General features: G+C 29.0%; 1 protein-coding gene across 1 annotated transcript in view; it reads right to left on the bottom strand.

Moving 5' to 3' along the window:
• Positions 1 to 5,432: 5,432 nt before the first annotated feature.
• Positions 5,433 to 18,048, bottom strand: part of LOC111642125 (probable acyl-CoA dehydrogenase 6) — a 38,613-nt gene continuing 25,997 nt past the window's right edge. Inside the window, exons 5-7 of the mRNA XM_023388406.1 lie at positions 12,463 to 12,637; positions 11,517 to 11,678; positions 5,433 to 5,765 (exon numbers count right to left, since the gene is read on the bottom strand). Of these exons, the coding sequence (XP_023244174.1) occupies positions 5,506 to 5,765; positions 11,517 to 11,678; positions 12,463 to 12,637 (597 nt within the window). The 3' untranslated portion in view covers positions 5,433 to 5,505. The remainder of the gene's footprint in view (positions 5,766 to 11,516; positions 11,679 to 12,462; positions 12,638 to 18,048) is intronic.

An 18,048-nucleotide genomic window follows, 5' to 3' on the forward strand; every position in this document is an offset into this window, starting at 1 on the left:
ACTCCTGATTAATAGGTCATCTTAGAACCCAGAGGCAAAAAACTGCAAATAAAAACATTAAAAAAATACGTCTAATATTACACCTCAATTATTCTTGAGTATATTTATTAAAAATCTTTCAATGAAGCGGGAATATCCTATATAAAGAATAAACAAGTTCTTTTGGTTAAAATTATCCATATAATCCGCGTTGAAACCATCCGGTTAAAGAGAAATGCATTTCGAATGTTCCTCCGAAGTTTTTAGAACATTCCTCTTCATTTCTCCAGAGTATTAAAATTTTAATGTAAATGATTAAAAACTCACTTTTGAAACCACTAAATGTCCATGTCGTTGACAGATTAATCTTCATAATCAATATCTATATTATCAATTATCAAATTTGATAATTGATAATATAAATGACTAGACCCTTGCTAGTAAGAAATTTGGACATTGATCAACTCAAGATTACGCGAAGTATTACAAAAAAAAATGCAAAATATCGCAATTTGAAAACAAATCTTATTAGATAATGAAATTGGTAATGCAATAACTGATCAAGTAACTACTCTTTTAAACTTTATTGTTTATTAAGATGATAAACTGAACATATTAACACAATTTTAAATGTTATTTCAAAGATTGTAAATATGAAAATTATTATAAATTTTTATTACAACTTTTTATTTAAAAAAATTAGAGTATCTAATTTTTCTGGTTTTATTCTACTTCTCCTTTCATTCATTATATGACCATCTTTCTAAAATGTTCTCTGTTGGCACCGAAGAGTTATCTTGCTTAAAAAGCCCGTAAAACTAACAATAGCCTTAACTAAAATTGTAACTATTTTTTTTTAAGTTTTTGAAAATATTTTTCTTATATATTACTTCAAAATTTTTATTTCTGAAGAAGTAGGCCAGAATGCTAAGAAAATCAATGGAATGATCGGTTTTTACAACATTGTGCCCAACTTCTGTAACGATTGTCCCATAAATTCCAGAAAAAGTTTATTATGATTCTTGCTAATGCAATTTTCCAATAGGCAGACTTATCACACTGGACGGTCACTGAAATTGAGACACTGTTTTCTTTCCCTATGTATTTATTGCGAAGCGAATTTCGGGCCTATCATATTCCTCATCAGTCACTATACATAGATTTCAATATTCGATACAAAATATGAATTTGGTGAGTTCGTGCTGTATCATGGCGTTACACAACTTGCAGTACATCACTATTTCACACCTGCTTTAACATTAATATGTGTTGGTTTTTTCCCCCTTCCCCATCTGTTAGGAAAACCTCCCAAGTCATGTAGCTGTAGGCTTGTGTTATCTTTTATTATTTTATATTTTTATAATTTCTAAATGTTCGAATAGTTTTCTTTTAAACATATTTTCTTTGTGTTTCTGGATAGACCTCTCTGATATGAGTTGTCCAACTAGGAGCTTATCCTACCACAAGGCTTGCTCTATGGTATTGAAAATATTAAACTCTCTCACCTTGACAAGGTAGTGACTAGGTGAGAATTATTATTCATTTGTATTATATTTGAAATATAAATAAATGATGAAATTATTCGTACTTTAAAAAAAATAGAATACTTGTGTTAAATTAAAATTCAAGCAGCCAGATACTAATAAAGTATTCCAATATACAGATCCAGGTAATGTTTATTAAAAAAAATATAAGTACAAGGATAAAATATAATTTGAAGATATACAAATAACAAAAACTAATTGAAACTGACACTTGATAATTTTATCTAATTTTTTAATGTATATTTGTAAATTAACATATTTTAAATTCTATATTTACAAATGAACTTCAAAAAACTATAAAAGTTGACAATTTTTTTTTAAATTATAATTTTTTTAAATCATAAATTTTGAAGATATTTTTCAGTTAAAAATATCTTTAAAATTTATGCTGAATTATTTTTAATTACTATATTTAAAAATATATTAAAAATTAATAAATTCGTTTGTATATAATCGTATTTTTAAAAGTTCATGTAAAGTATCATATAAATTACAATAGATTTATACAAAAATTAATAATTTGGTTTGTATGGAGATATAACTTTTCATATATATTTTATAAATTATAAAAGTTACTATTAATTTGTCTTTTTCTTTGATTTACCAGGCAATATATCCATCAATTTACAAATAATAGCCAGCATAATTTCGTCTGCTCCTGCTCCTATAGATAAAAGACGACTATCACGAAAGAATCTACTGACTTCGGCTTCTTTGGTGTAGCCCATTCCTCCCCAGAACTGTAAGCAGGAATCTGCTGCCTCTCTTAAAAGTCTGCCACTTTTTAATTTCAACATGGATGTAAGAAGAACTGCATTTTCTCCATTCATTACTTGAACTAAAATTTTAAACCGAAAAAACAATTACAGACATCTTTAAAATTTCTTTCAAATATACAAAACAAAAACAAATTAAAAATATAAAATAAAATTATAAAATTTTTATAAAATAAAAATGTCATTCATTGCTACTAAATTCAAAAATCATTCTTGTTTCTAATAAATTCAGTTTATAAAAGTCTTCTTTAACAACACTGACCACTGATAGCCGTTTCTGGACAATTAGACAACGTGCCTGTCTAATTGTCCAGAAACAATGTTCTGTCTAATTGTGATACAAATTAAATTAAAATATAAAAAATGACAGTACAATTAACAATGTAGAAGACGAAAGACGATATCAAACGATATGAACAAGTACAAAACATTATTGTAATCGAATTGTGTGGAATTTGTTAGTTTTGAATTAACCTTGCTTAAAAATGTGTCTAGCATTTTCTATAAAAATAGTGTTCAAAACACACGTCAATTATAAAAGGCACGAGAAATAAAATTCATATTTCCATAAGATGTGAATTTTCAAAGAGCTTATAAATATGCCTCTCATTTTTGTTGTCGACATTATGATCTATTCAGTAGAAGAAAGTACTGTATTTACAAATTTCCTGATACCAACTATCGCTCATTACAGCTCAGACAAAGTTCCATTAATAAAGAAAACAGAAGAACGGTGGCATGCCTCAAACGCAAACATTTTCGTAATATATTAAACAAAGTTTACTACATTGCTCATAATAAATTTTACGAATTCTATAAAATCATTACAACAAAATCATCCATACATAACGTAATACTATTTTGTATGTACTTTACAATTGTCACTTCTTTTTAATGTTGCTAGTACAGAGTAGCCAGCATCTAGGGTAAAAGCGTTCGTCGCTGTATAAGTGATATAAAATGGGCGTAGGAAGGCTTTAATGACGAGTGTGTAGTATATGTATACTATATAAACTCCTGGATGTGAAACAGCGAGGAAAGAATGCGTATAAAACGCAATTAAAGCTGGAGACCTTTTGCATAACAGCGGATTTCTTGGAATAAAGAACTAAAGACATTAAATCCCTTGTCGTGTGTACGCGTGTTCGCGAGCTAATGACACCATTTTAGCAATAATGTCGCTTTCTCTCGTAGATGGAATGTATTATGGTGAATTAAAGTAACTCGTTTTGTTAATATCGATGAGTGCCTGCTTATTTCTTAATAAAGTTGTTCTTAAACGAAGCAAATAGCCGGAAATAAAAAATCTTTCGTAACTTTTAAACGGTTGATCGTAAGTAATTTTTTTTAATACCAATCGATTCANTTCTCCAGAGTATTAAAATTTTAATGTAAATGATTAAAAACTCACTTTTGAAACCACTAAATGTCCATGTCGTTGACAGATTAATCTTCATAATCAATATCTATATTATCAATTATCAAATTTGATAATTGATAATATAAATGACTAGACCCTTGCTAGTAAGAAATTTGGACATTGATCAACTCAAGATTACGCGAAGTATTACAAAAAAAAATGCAAAATATCGCAATTTGAAAACAAATCTTATTAGATAATGAAATTGGTAATGCAATAACTGATCAAGTAACTACTCTTTTAAACTTTATTGTTTATTAAGATGATAAACTGAACATATTAACACAATTTTAAATGTTATTTCAAAGATTGTAAATATGAAAATTATTATAAATTTTTATTACAACTTTTTATTTAAAAAAATTAGAGTATCTAATTTTTCTGGTTTTATTCTACTTCTCCTTTCATTCATTATATGACCATCTTTCTAAAATGTTCTCTGTTGGCACCGAAGAGTTATCTTGCTTAAAAAGCCCGTAAAACTAACAATAGCCTTAACTAAAATTGTAACTATTTTTTTTTAAGTTTTTGAAAATATTTTTCTTATATATTACTTCAAAATTTTTATTTCTGAAGAAGTAGGCCAGAATGCTAAGAAAATCAATGGAATGATCGGTTTTTACAACATTGTGCCCAACTTCTGTAACGATTGTCCCATAAATTCCAGAAAAAGTTTATTATGATTCTTGCTAATGCAATTTTCCAATAGGCAGACTTATCACACTGGACGGTCACTGAAATTGAGACACTGTTTTCTTTCCCTATGTATTTATTGCGAAGCGAATTTCGGGCCTATCATATTCCTCATCAGTCACTATACATAGATTTCAATATTCGATACAAAATATGAATTTGGTGAGTTCGTGCTGTATCATGGCGTTACACAACTTGCAGTACATCACTATTTCACACCTGCTTTAACATTAATATGTGTTGGTTTTTTCCCCCTTCCCCATCTGTTAGGAAAACCTCCCAAGTCATGTAGCTGTAGGCTTGTGTTATCTTTTATTATTTTATATTTTTATAATTTCTAAATGTTCGAATAGTTTTCTTTTAAACATATTTTCTTTGTGTTTCTGGATAGACCTCTCTGATATGAGTTGTCCAACTAGGAGCTTATCCTACCACAAGGCTTGCTCTATGGTATTGAAAATATTAAACTCTCTCACCTTGACAAGGTAGTGACTAGGTGAGAATTATTATTCATTTGTATTATATTTGAAATATAAATAAATGATGAAATTATTCGTACTTTAAAAAAAATAGAATACTTGTGTTAAATTAAAATTCAAGCAGCCAGATACTAATAAAGTATTCCAATATACAGATCCAGGTAATGTTTATTAAAAAAAATATAAGTACAAGGATAAAATATAATTTGAAGATATACAAATAACAAAAACTAATTGAAACTGACACTTGATAATTTTATCTAATTTTTTAATGTATATTTGTAAATTAACATATTTTAAATTCTATATTTACAAATGAACTTCAAAAAACTATAAAAGTTGACAATTTTTTTTTAAATTATAATTTTTTTAAATCATAAATTTTGAAGATATTTTTCAGTTAAAAATATCTTTAAAATTTATGCTGAATTATTTTTAATTACTATATTTAAAAATATATTAAAAATTAATAAATTCGTTTGTATATAATCGTATTTTTAAAAGTTCATGTAAAGTATCATATAAATTACAATAGATTTATACAAAAATTAATAATTTGGTTTGTATGGAGATATAACTTTTCATATATATTTTATAAATTATAAAAGTTACTATTAATTTGTCTTTTTCTTTGATTTACCAGGCAATATATCCATCAATTTACAAATAATAGCCAGCATAATTTCGTCTGCTCCTGCTCCTATAGATAAAAGACGACTATCACGAAAGAATCTACTGACTTCGGCTTCTTTGGTGTAGCCCATTCCTCCCCAGAACTGTAAGCAGGAATCTGCTGCCTCTCTTAAAAGTCTGCCACTTTTTAATTTCAACATGGATGTAAGAAGAACTGCATTTTCTCCATTCATTACTTGAACTAAAATTTTAAACCGAAAAAACAATTACAGACATCTTTAAAATTTCTTTCAAATATACAAAACAAAAACAAATTAAAAATATAAAATAAAATTATAAAATTTTTATAGAATAAAAATGTCATTCATTGCTACTAAATTCAAAAATCATTCTTGTTTCTAATAAATTCAGTTTATAAAAGTCTTCTTTAACAACACTGACCACTGATAGCCGTTTCTGGACAATTAGACAACGTGCCTGTCTAATTGTCCAGAAACAATGTTCTGTCTAATTGTGATACAAATTAAATTAAAATATAAAAAATGACAGTACAATTAACAATGTAGAAGACGAAAGACGATATCAAACGATATGAACAAGTACAAAACATTATTGTAATCGAATTGTGTGGAATTTGTTAGTTTTGAATTAACCTTGCTTAAAAATGTGTCTAGCATTTTCTATAAAAATAGTGTTCAAAACACACGTCAATTATAAAAGGCACGAGAAATAAAATTCATATTTCCATAAGATGTGAATTTTCAAAGAGCTTATAAATATGCCTCTCATTTTTGTTGTCGACATTATGATCTATTCAGTAGAAGAAAGTACTGTATTTACAAATTTCCTGATACCAACTATCGCTCATTACAGCTCAGACAAAGTTCCATTAATAAAGAAAACAGAAGAACGGTGGCATGCCTCAAACGCAAACATTTTCGTAATATATTAAACAAAGTTTACTACATTGCTCATAATAAATTTTACGAATTCTATAAAATCATTACAACAAAATCATCCATACATAACGTAATACTATTTTGTATGTACTTTACAATTGTCACTTCTTTTTAATGTTGCTAGTACAGAGTAGCCAGCATCTAGGGTAAAAGCGTTCGTCGCTGTATAAGTGATATAAAATGGGCGTAGGAAGGCTTTAATGACGAGTGTGTAGTATATGTATACTATATAAACTCCTGGATGTGAAACAGCGAGGAAAGAATGTGTATAAAACGCAATTAAAGCTGGAGACCTTTTGCATAACAGCGGATTTCTTGGAATAAAGAACTAAAGACATTAAATCCCTTGTCGTGTGTACGCGTGTTCGCGAGCTAATGACACCATTTTAGCAATAATGTCGCTTTCTCTCGTAGATGGAATGTATTATGGTGAATTAAAGTAACTCGTTTTGTTAATATCGATGAGTGCCTGCTTATTTCTTAATAAAGTTGTTCTTAAACGAAGCAAATAGCCGGAAATAAAAAATCGTTCGTAACTTTTAAACGGTTGATCGTAAGTAATTTTTTTTAATACCAATCGACTCAGCGTGTCAAATTACATCTAGATATATCTATGTCTATTCGTTAATATTACGTTTAAGACCTTTTTTTAGCTGGATACCTTTTGCTTCAGTCTAACCAAAAAAGTTCATAGAACTTAATTGGCTCGTCGTTTGGGGACAAATTTACATGTTTCAGTCCTGGTCTGAATATGTACTGAAACACTTTATGGTGGACACGACTATTAAGTGAAATAATTTTCCATATTTCACTCACCTCGCTTACTTCCTTGTCTTCACTGGATGAAGTATTTATTGAGTCATTATCACTAAGTTCTTCTGTATAGGAGCGATACAAAATAAATCTTACTTAGAATGAAAAGTATTTCTATATTACTTTGATGATTATTGCAGTAATCGACTATACAACTTAAATTTGCAAGCAATTGTTTACGTATTTTCTCTTATTATGTAACTGCGAAAATTTGACTTTGCCCTCACGTATATATAAACAGTTCTGAGTAAAGTTTTTGTTACAATGTATTCTGTCTCCCTATATGACTAACTGTGGGGAGTGGGTAGTGGCTCCGGTATTTTTAAGTCAAAGTTTATCAACATACTTTTCACTTTCTACATATTTTTTCAACGCTTTATATAATAGTACCCTATAATAAATGATTAGTTAATTTTTTCCTGCGATTACGCAATATCCAGAAGTAATGAGTTTCCCGGAAAATTTTTCAGCTGGAAGCTTTTGATAAAAATCTTCTTGTCTAAGTAGAGTCAAATAACATGAAAACTAGTAGAATTACGCTCCAAAATAATGAATATAGCTATTTTTTTAAGGTTTGTTTACGTAATGACTTCGTGGATTGGTTCTTCGCGGGAAAATACAGACCAGATGGTTCTGAAAACACTCATTCGTTGAAGTTGATTCAGTCGTAATATAAATTACCAATTAAAGCGTATTAAGCATAGAAACAAAAATTTTAAAGCCAATTAACAGCAAGAACGTCTTCCATAGACTTACTATAGAGACTGGAGTTTCCCGGGAATATTTGTTGCTAGATAGTTTTAAAAACATATTTATACGATTAAATATTGTTGAATTAGCTAATTTAATGTCTCCCTTCATTCCCATTGACGAGTTAATTCATCAAGTTTACATAGCGTTACAGAAAGCTCGGTCCTTTCGCCCCTAAAAAATTTTTTTTTGTAAATTTTGGATGTTTTTTAGGTCTCCAAATTTTTTCAAAAATTTTTTCCCGTGCGAAAAATATTAGTAATTAATCCTCCCCATTGACGAGATAACTCGTCAAGTTTACATAGCGTTACAAAAAACTCGGTCCTTTCGCCCCTAAAAAATTTTTTTTTTCAATTTTTGGATGTTTTTTAGGTCTCCAAATTTTTTCAAAAATTTTTACCCGCGCGAAAAAATTTTATCCCGATTTTAATCTACCTTTAATGACGCATGATTAAAAATGAATTGTTTTTAATGGGAATTTGATATCAAATTTCATTCATTGTTCTAAAGTTATAGTGCACGGATTTTCCTTCGGTAAAGTTATTTATAGCTACTTTCTGATATCAAAAACGACCTCCAATAGTTTTTTAATTTTTTTAACTAATATATTTTATTATATATACGTTTAATTAAGTCGGGGGTCAGAAATCGCAAAAAAATTTTGAATTTTTTAAAAATATTTTCAAAATATACGGCCAGCTAGTATCCGCCCTATTATAAACCCTTTGCCTCCCGAGACTTCTATCAGAATGTCCGGGGAAATCCAAAGTCTTCTCAAGGTCATCTCACTGTAAACACAATGACTCATCAGTGTCAGATTTCACAGAAAGGCAAAACAATGGAAAATAAAGTTTGAAGCTTTTTCTTCAAAATTAACGCATTTGTTTTGTTTTTTTCAGTTTAAGTATTTTTTATGTTTAATTACATTAATATTAAAAATTGGTGAAAACTAAAGCGATTAACATTGCTCTTGCAAATTTTTTATTTTTACAAAATTTCTTATTTATTATTTACACAATATTTTCAAAAACTTTGACATGTATCAACAATTTTATTATATTATAAGAGTAATAAAACAAACAACTTAATAAGTGCATATAATTAACTTTTTTCAATGTAATCTTACATTCAATTAAAACTTAAGAATGAAGCTATAAAGATGTAACTTATTTTAACATTACATAATAAATTCTTCTAATAACGTAATTTTTCTCATTTTTACCATCACATTTATCTAGCCCGGGTCTGACCCTAGATTTCTATCAATGCATGTGTAAAAAATAAAAATGTTGTGAATTTTTTATATTTATTCTAATGCATGCTATTTTTTATATATACAATTACTTATTAATTCAATTGCGTATATTATTATTATTATTATTATCATCATCATATTATGAAACACCATAACATATAATTGTTACAATTGTTGATTATACTAATATTATTTTGAAAGATTTTCAATGAAATATTTCTTTCACATTTACCAGATTGTATAATCTTTCAATATTGTGAGATAATGGAGTCATTAAAAATAGATTTAATTTGATCATTTGTAATATTGTTGATTGTAGATGTTCTATCACATGATTTATGTTTGCTTATGACTCCAGTCACTTGAAGAACTGAAGAGAATGTGGAGTACAATGCACTCACCATCTATGAATAAAAATAATATTGTTATTGTATGAAAAGAATACTTTTATTGTATATAAATAAATTTTTCATAAACTAACCTACCCGAATTAGAAAATTTTTTCGAAGATAGAAGAAGCCTGCTACTGAAACTCCCATATTTTGCTTAGCATATCTTTTCATGAAACAGGTTATCTTAAATCATTCAAAGAATAATTAGAATATTGGCAATTATAAATAAATAATTACAGTTTACTATACTTCACCTTAAATTTAAATTTAAATGCCAAGTTCTTTGAAGAAAATCTTTGTATGGAAACGAAGTTATCATACAACTGAAAAATGTTTTGTAAGTCATAGAAAGGTTAGTCATAATTTTAATAAGAAAAAAATTACAAAAACACATACTTTCACATTTGAAAAAACAAATATACGTGCATTTAAAAAAACGAAATCCTTTTAAATGTAAGGGTTGCCAAAATATTTGATTCAGCNGTAAGTTATTTAAAGCTAGTTTCTGATGTCAAAAACGACCTCCGATAGTTTTTAAATTTTTTTAATTAATAGATTTTATTATATATAAGTTTAATTAAGTCGGGGGGTCGGAAATCTCAATAAAAATTTTAATTTTTTAAAAATATTTAAAAATATACGGCCAGCTAGTATTCACCCTACTATAAACCTTTCACCTCCCGACACTTCTATGAGAATGTCCCAGAAAATCCAACACCAGCTGTTCTCAAGGTCATCCAGCTGTAAACACAATGACTCATTGATGTCAAATTTCGCAGAAAGGCCAGACAATGGAAAATAAAGTTTGAAGCTTTTTCTTCAAAATTAACAAGTTTTTTTCAGTTTTAACTATTTTTTACGTTTAATTACATTAATATCAAAAATTGATCGGAGATCAAGGAGTTAAAACGTTAAATTAGTTAATTAGTGCTAAAAACCAATTTAAAAAGCGAATTTATTATGATTTTTTACATTTTACTTCGAAGGTTGGAGGCGGGATTTTTCGCGGCAATTTTTCCTTTCACAAGTCTGTGATTAGTTACAGTAATGTCAACAAAGACAGAAGATAACCAATAAAACTTTAGAAGGAGTTTCCCTTTAATTGTGTTCAACCAACTGTGTAGATTTACTGTAAATGGTAGGGGAGTGTAATTACCGAAATATTTAAAGCCCAGGGGTGGTAACAAAACACTTATTGGCTCAAACAAAGTCAATCGACCAACAAAAGAGCGAATCATAGCTAAAATCGCGGGAAAACTCGAATATAACGCAAATTATTCAATTTTTTGATCAATTCCACATTTGTGTGATTGTCGCATTCCAGGCCGTACGACCGCCCATCGACGTGCATATATCTTTCTTATCTCCCATCTCCTGACTGTTGTACATTAAAATAAAATATTAGATATAAAATTTTCTCATTTTGGTCCCCCATGATGCAAAATATCATATTACATCAGGTGTTATAATGTGCAAAACTTGGTTTATCTCATGAGAGAAGAACCTACTACAGATGCAAGTTAAGAATTCTTAACACTGTTCTATGACTTTCAATTTGCATGTAAACTGAGGATAGCCTGATTAGAAGTCAAAAGTGTCTGAATAAAATGTTTTCTTTATCTGAATCAAGCAGTTTTATCTTTACCATATTTATTCCTTGATAAATTTCTTGTCAATGTATATAAGAAGTATTGCTTATTTTTTATTAATTAAAAATAAATAATTATTATAAAGACTTTCACATTATGAAAAAAATATATTTGAACTTGTAAAATTGCAAATAAGAAAAACATCAAACTATTATATAATTTCATGTACAGTACCTGAAGCCCTGTAAATTAAAGAACGAAGAGCTTCTACTTCTGTTTGTAATTCGGCTAGTCGATAATGAATGTATTGGTTATCCAAGATAGATTGTCCAAATGCCTTTCTTTGTCGACAATATTCTATTGTACCTTGTATTATCCTTTCCAATGAAACGGGAACTGAATATATTTGATAATAAATTACAATTATAAAATGTACAGTACATATGTATTCAAAACTATTTAAATATTAATAACAGATTAAGTAATACAAAAGTATTTATCTTAAAATTTTAAAATATACCAGCAAATGAGCCCTGTGTTGCTTGGGCAAAAAATAACAACAGCAAAGATTAAGATTATTTCGTACTGCTAACCCTTCTATTATATTAAAATATAGTATTTGATTTATATTTACAAAGGTTATCTTATGCAAGAGTATCATACCAAGTGCCCAATCTTACACATTTTAAAAAATTCTTTAAATTGTGTACAAAAGAATTTTTAAAATGTGTTAGATTGGTTTCTTAGTGTGATTAAACCTTAGGTAAGATAACCTTCTTAGTCTACACTGACCAACCCTTGTTTTTGTTTTTATGTAATACTTCTGATAATTTCTGGGCTTCAAAAAAACAGACTTACAAGACATTCATTTACATGTCTTTAGTGGTTTCTAAAAAAACTGCACTAGTAGAGAAATGTCTGAAGCATGCAAAGGATTTTTCACATCTTTTAAAGATGCTCTTTATGAGTTTAGATAAAAGAAAGCTATTTGATGATTTTTAAATTGGAAGTTAAAATTATCAGACAGCCCATATCATCCGTAACCTGCAGCCATTTTCAAATTGACTTTTAAATATACATGACTGTAGGTTAGCTGCATGAAATTATGATATTATTCATGTATCATAATTATATTTTAGAATGTAGCAAAAGATTACTTTTATAATAAACATATACATACCTCCTACACAACCTGCCAATCTCTCATATTGAAACTGTAACATTTGATATGTGAAACCCATTCCTTCCTCACCAATAATATTTTTTGCTGGAACTCTAACATCTTCAAAGAAAAACTGTGCTGTGTCTGAAGAAAACATACCAATCTTCTCTATTTTATTTCTACTTATACCTAAAAAAAGTTAATGGCTATTTTAAATTATTATAAGTGTTATATTTAACACTTATTATTTTATACATGATTTTAAATGACTAAATATGCATAATTTACATGACTAAATATTTAAATTTAAATATTTTAAAGTCATGTAAAAAAATATTTTGAACAAATATAAGAATAGACAGGGTTATTTTAAATTATTGTCAGGGTTAATAATTTTCCAACTGGAAATAACAAAATAAAACTGCTTACAGAATACAAAAGAGTAACTCAAAAGTTTTATTTGGCATTGCTGCACTCACTACATTGATATTTGGGAGATAATATGATATTATACTTGAAAATAACTGTTTAAGAGAAAGAAATGTGTGCATTTTGATTTCTCAAAACAAAGTTTATTATCACAATGCAATGTCATATTCAGTATGGAAAGTATCAACCTTCAAATAATGTATCTGACATTGTTTAAAGTAATTTCAAGAGACAAGTAGTATTCAGCTTCAAAAAGAAACAGGAAGACTGAACATGTCACTGGAAGTCCACAAAAATCAATTAGACAAGATTTTTTGCAGTAAAGTATGCTGTATCACAAATGATTGTTTGGAGATGTGTCAAGTAAGAAAGTACAAAAACTTATATCCATTTACACATTACAATAATTATAAACTAAGGCTACAGTAAAACTATCTTAAAAATTAAAACACGAAAATATGGAATAAAACTCATGAAGAGGATAGAGATAGAATAAGGATAGAAATGTCCGGGATATTTTTTCTTTGTGTTTGAATGACGTAGTTCCTTTCCAATGAAAAGGGGGTCTACTGGGAAGTCTTCGTATAAAGTTCCACTTCTTTCTTTAGGCAAAATACTCTTTGATGCCTTCCTTTTTTCCTTTTCTTTACTACTTGTCACAAGAGTTCACTACACAATCCAAAGACTGCACTTGGATCATCTGTCACACCATATGGTCACTATGCAAGACATTGCTTCTTTTCATCTGACTCCGCTCCTAAAACTGCCGATCCTTTTCTCGGCTTGAGTGAAAAAAAATCCATCCTCTTTGAAAAGTGGCCTACAACTTTCTTCCCAACATCTCATGTGACTTTTCTTCTTATTGTTCCTGATGGTTCCAGGAACGGATCCCCGCTTGTTGACTGATGAAAGAACAAAAGGAGACAGAAAGTTCTCGAAAAAGAAGGAACAAAGAACAAAGAATGAAGGAAAAGATGTTAGGCATAAAAGTAAAACAAACAATATTGCAAGCAGCCACACTTTGCTTTTAAAGATCAGGATTTTTTTGAAGTGGTATTTACAAACATGTATCTCTGGGAAAAGATTATACATTGTGTGGTGCTTACTTTCCTGAATAAAATATCTTCACTCACCTTTTTTTTTATACATTTTAATTTTAACCTCAAAAACCACACAAACTTTTTTGGTCACCTGATGATAAAACTTTTTCAGTTACACTTTCATATTTTGTAAACAGTTTTATTTTGTTGTTTCTGGTTGTTAAAAAAAATTGTTGGAAAGTAAAACTCTGATAACCTCAATCATAAAAATGCAATTTTTATGATTGAGGTTATCAAAAAACAAGAAAACAAACAAATCAACCATATTGTATATTTTTTTATATTTATGAGTTAAGTTTATATATACAGTAGACCCCCTATAACATGGGTTCCTATAATTACGATTCCTATAAGACGGCGAAAAAATTGCAACAGTATCTGTACAAACCTGGTAAAAAAACTCCTATAATTCAGTAAAACGTCATCGGGCAGCCGAACTACTTTCTGCCGTCCAGCGCCACGCTACAGAGAATTTAGGCAGGTAAATTGAGTTTACTATCGTCTGTACAGTATTATATATAAATTATATATAAATTAGGTACTGTACATATAATTATATATTAGCTTAATTTATTGTAACTTTATTATAATTATATATATACTTTCCGCCGTCCAGCGCCACGCTACAGAGAATTTAGGCAGGTAAATTGAGTTTACTATCGTCTGTACAGTATTATATATAAATTATATATAAATTAGGTACTGTACATATAATTATATATTAGCTTAATTTATTGTAACTTTATTATAATTATATATATACTTTCCGCCGTCCAGCGCCACGCTACAGAGAGTTTAGGCGAGTAAGTTGTTTACTATTGTCTGTACAGTATGTAAATTAGGTACTGTAAGTCTAATACAGTACTGTAATTTTATACATTTCCTGTGAGAGAAACATTTGTTATTCAACGGACATAAAAATTATTTATATTAATGATGTCTCCAAAGTTCACCGAAGTTTTTGCAGAAAAATAACTTATTAGAAATCACGGCAATGGTTTGGTGCATTGCTCTGCGACGAAAACAAGCTTGAGCAATGGCAACATCGAACAGTGCATACTCGGTAAGTAATCCTACAATTTTTTGTTTATAGCGTAGTTTATATGGATTATTCCCAAAAAAAATATATGTATTTTGGAAATGTTGAGTCGAATTAGTCTAGAATCGATTAATTTTATGGAAGAAAACCTTTCAAACAGCTGTAGTCCGTAAACTTCACATGTGTCGGGCTGTGATTGGCAAGGACTCGTAAGAAATCGATTCATAAAGAACGGAACGTATCTATCGTGTTATAGGGGGGTCGACTGTACGAGGTCTGTTCAAAAAGTATCGGACCTTTGGTCAGCAAAAATACATTTATTGATTTTGAGGTACAAAACCCTAATCTCCTTCAAAGTAGTCTCCTTGGTAGTGTATACACTTCTCCCAGCATTCCTGCCATTGCTGGGAACACTGCTGGAATGCATCTTTTGGAATGGCCATCGGCCAGTCCGTCACATTCTGCACGATGTCTTCTCGCGACTAAAATCGGGTTCCTTTTAGTGGCATTTTCAGTTTGGGAAATAGTCAAAAGTCACACAGAGCCATATGGGGAGAGTACGGAGCATGACAAACCACAGGAGTGCTGTGTTTGGCGACGAAAGCCTGAATCAGATGCACAGAATGGGCGGATGCGTTATCACGATGGAGCTGGCAAGTTTTAATCGACCACAGATCTGGTCGTTTGCGTCACACAGCATCGGAAAGACAACAAAGGACCTCCTGATAGTACTCCTTTGCGATGGTTTGGCCTTGTGGTGCGTACTCACGATACACCACCACACGCGAGTCGAAAAAACTGTCAACATGACCTTGATATTGCTGCGGACCTGCCGTGCTTTTTTTGGCCTCGAGGATCGTCCCCGAAAGCCTGCTGAATCTTGCGAATGGTTTACACTCGGGTATCGCCAAAGTTTTTGGCAAAATTTGATGTAATATTGCTGCTCATGTTGTTCAGTCATTTTCCAGCTTAGTGGAATCCGACCTGAGCTCGCTAGATGTCCTCACTCATAGGCCAACTACAACGACTAATGCTTCCTGCAGGCGGGAAAAAATTCAGGGCTGTGCATGACTGTCCCCTCCACAACTCCACCGAAAGAGGCCTCCCGCGAATCATTGGTTTACACAGAAAAAATAAAAGTCCGATACTTTTTGAACAGACCTCGTATATGTAAATTTAACTTTATTCTTCTTTTCTTATCAAATTTTTATTAACAGACAATAATACTACTAATTATGCATGTAAAGAAATAATTTAAATGAATAAAAACTTAAAATTTATTCCATGAATTTCAAATAAATTAAATTAAAATGCTAAAGTAATAATTGAAAATATGAAATAAATATAATAAGGAAGTAATAAAGAAAACATTTAAGGAAAAAATATAAGGAAAACATTTAATTACCTATCTCTCAGATAAATGTGAAAAAACAAGTCAAAATTAAGAAAAATTGGATGCATCATATTCAATATTAAAAATAAAAAAACATATATTTCAGATGTATAAATACAATGGATTACATTTATGTGTAAAATATAAATCCTTTGTTTTACATAGATAAATGTAAATAATCTATAAAAATTATTCATAAAAACAATATTTGTTCAATTGTGATTATTGCAGATACAGATCTAAAGGAAGAGTGATAAGAACAATTGCTCTTATAAAATATTTTATTGCTAACAGGACATTTAGTATATCATTAAAATAATAGATATGTTGTACTAACCTTGTATAGCATTGCATTTACTACTTAAAAACATTTGTGTTATGTTTTTAGTAGTAAATGCAATGCTATACAAGGTTAGTACGACGTATCTTATTATCACTTTGTTTGTTTGATGGATTTCATTAAAATAATGTTTATACTTTAAAATATTTATAATTACTTTCCAGTTTTATATTTTTGTATTCTTTAAGTTTATATAGTTTAAGTAATTATTAGAATGACAAAACTTTTATATATTGTTTATTTCATTATACAAATTATAAATTGCCATCCCAAGATTTATTTCTGGACCCAGGTTTGGGTTACTGTTACAACTTTTCAGCTTTTTCGAATTTTAATTTATATTATAGTCAATGAAATTTACATTTAAAATTATTACACAATAGAACTCTTTTTAAAATTTTTAAATTACTAACTTACAATAATGAGTTTGATTTAATGAAACATATAATTTTTAAGTGCACAAATAGAAGATAACAATGAATAGGTACTTCAGAATAAAATATTAAATCTTAAATAATTAAAAAATTTTCACATTAACTCAGAATGCTTGTATGATATTTCTATTTAGCATTAGTATTAAAGAGATTTTTAATTTGTTCTTTTTTGAATAAATAATAATAATAATAATATATTTTCATTATTATTGAATAAACTTTACAAAACAATTATTATTGCACTTAGAGGCAATTGTTACCATATAATGGTAATTTATTTATGATGATTTTAATTTTACATAATTTTAATTTAAATAAATACAATAATAATAATATTATTATTGTATTTATTTTGTAAAGTTTATTCAATTCCATTTATTCAAAATTAAAAATTTTTGACTTCTCCAAAAATGGCCATTAAGCTTTGTTATTTGAAATGATTTCTAAAAAATAAAATGTGTTTCTATTTTAAATAAAGTAAATTGCTTGCTGAAAACTTTAACCAATTCTATTGAGTTTTCATTTTCTATTGATGTAATTATCAATATCCTAACAAATTACATATTTAAAGTAAAATTATAGACATATTTCTTTCTCAATGTTTTAATTAATAAGTTAATTTCAAATTTATATTTTGTCATTCAATCCTACTGATGTTTAGATCTAACATTAAGCAGGCAAACACGAACAGTAACAAAAAAGAACTTTATTAAAAAAGGTTAGAACTGTCACAGACATCCTCGGGCAACACCCGGACAAAATCCAACGAACTTTCGCGCCTTTTCTTTTTTTGACGTTGCCAGACAGAGTTCGTGATCTTGGCAAGTGTTGCCAGACAGTGTTCAGGATCTCTGGCGCTGGCGGCCACA

Source organism: Centruroides sculpturatus, unplaced genomic scaffold, assembly GCF_000671375.1.
Source record: "Centruroides sculpturatus isolate CEXI.00-Female unplaced genomic scaffold, Cexi_2.0 scaffold1397, whole genome shotgun sequence".
NCBI classification, from domain to species: Eukaryota; Metazoa; Arthropoda; class Arachnida; order Scorpiones; family Buthidae; genus Centruroides; species Centruroides sculpturatus.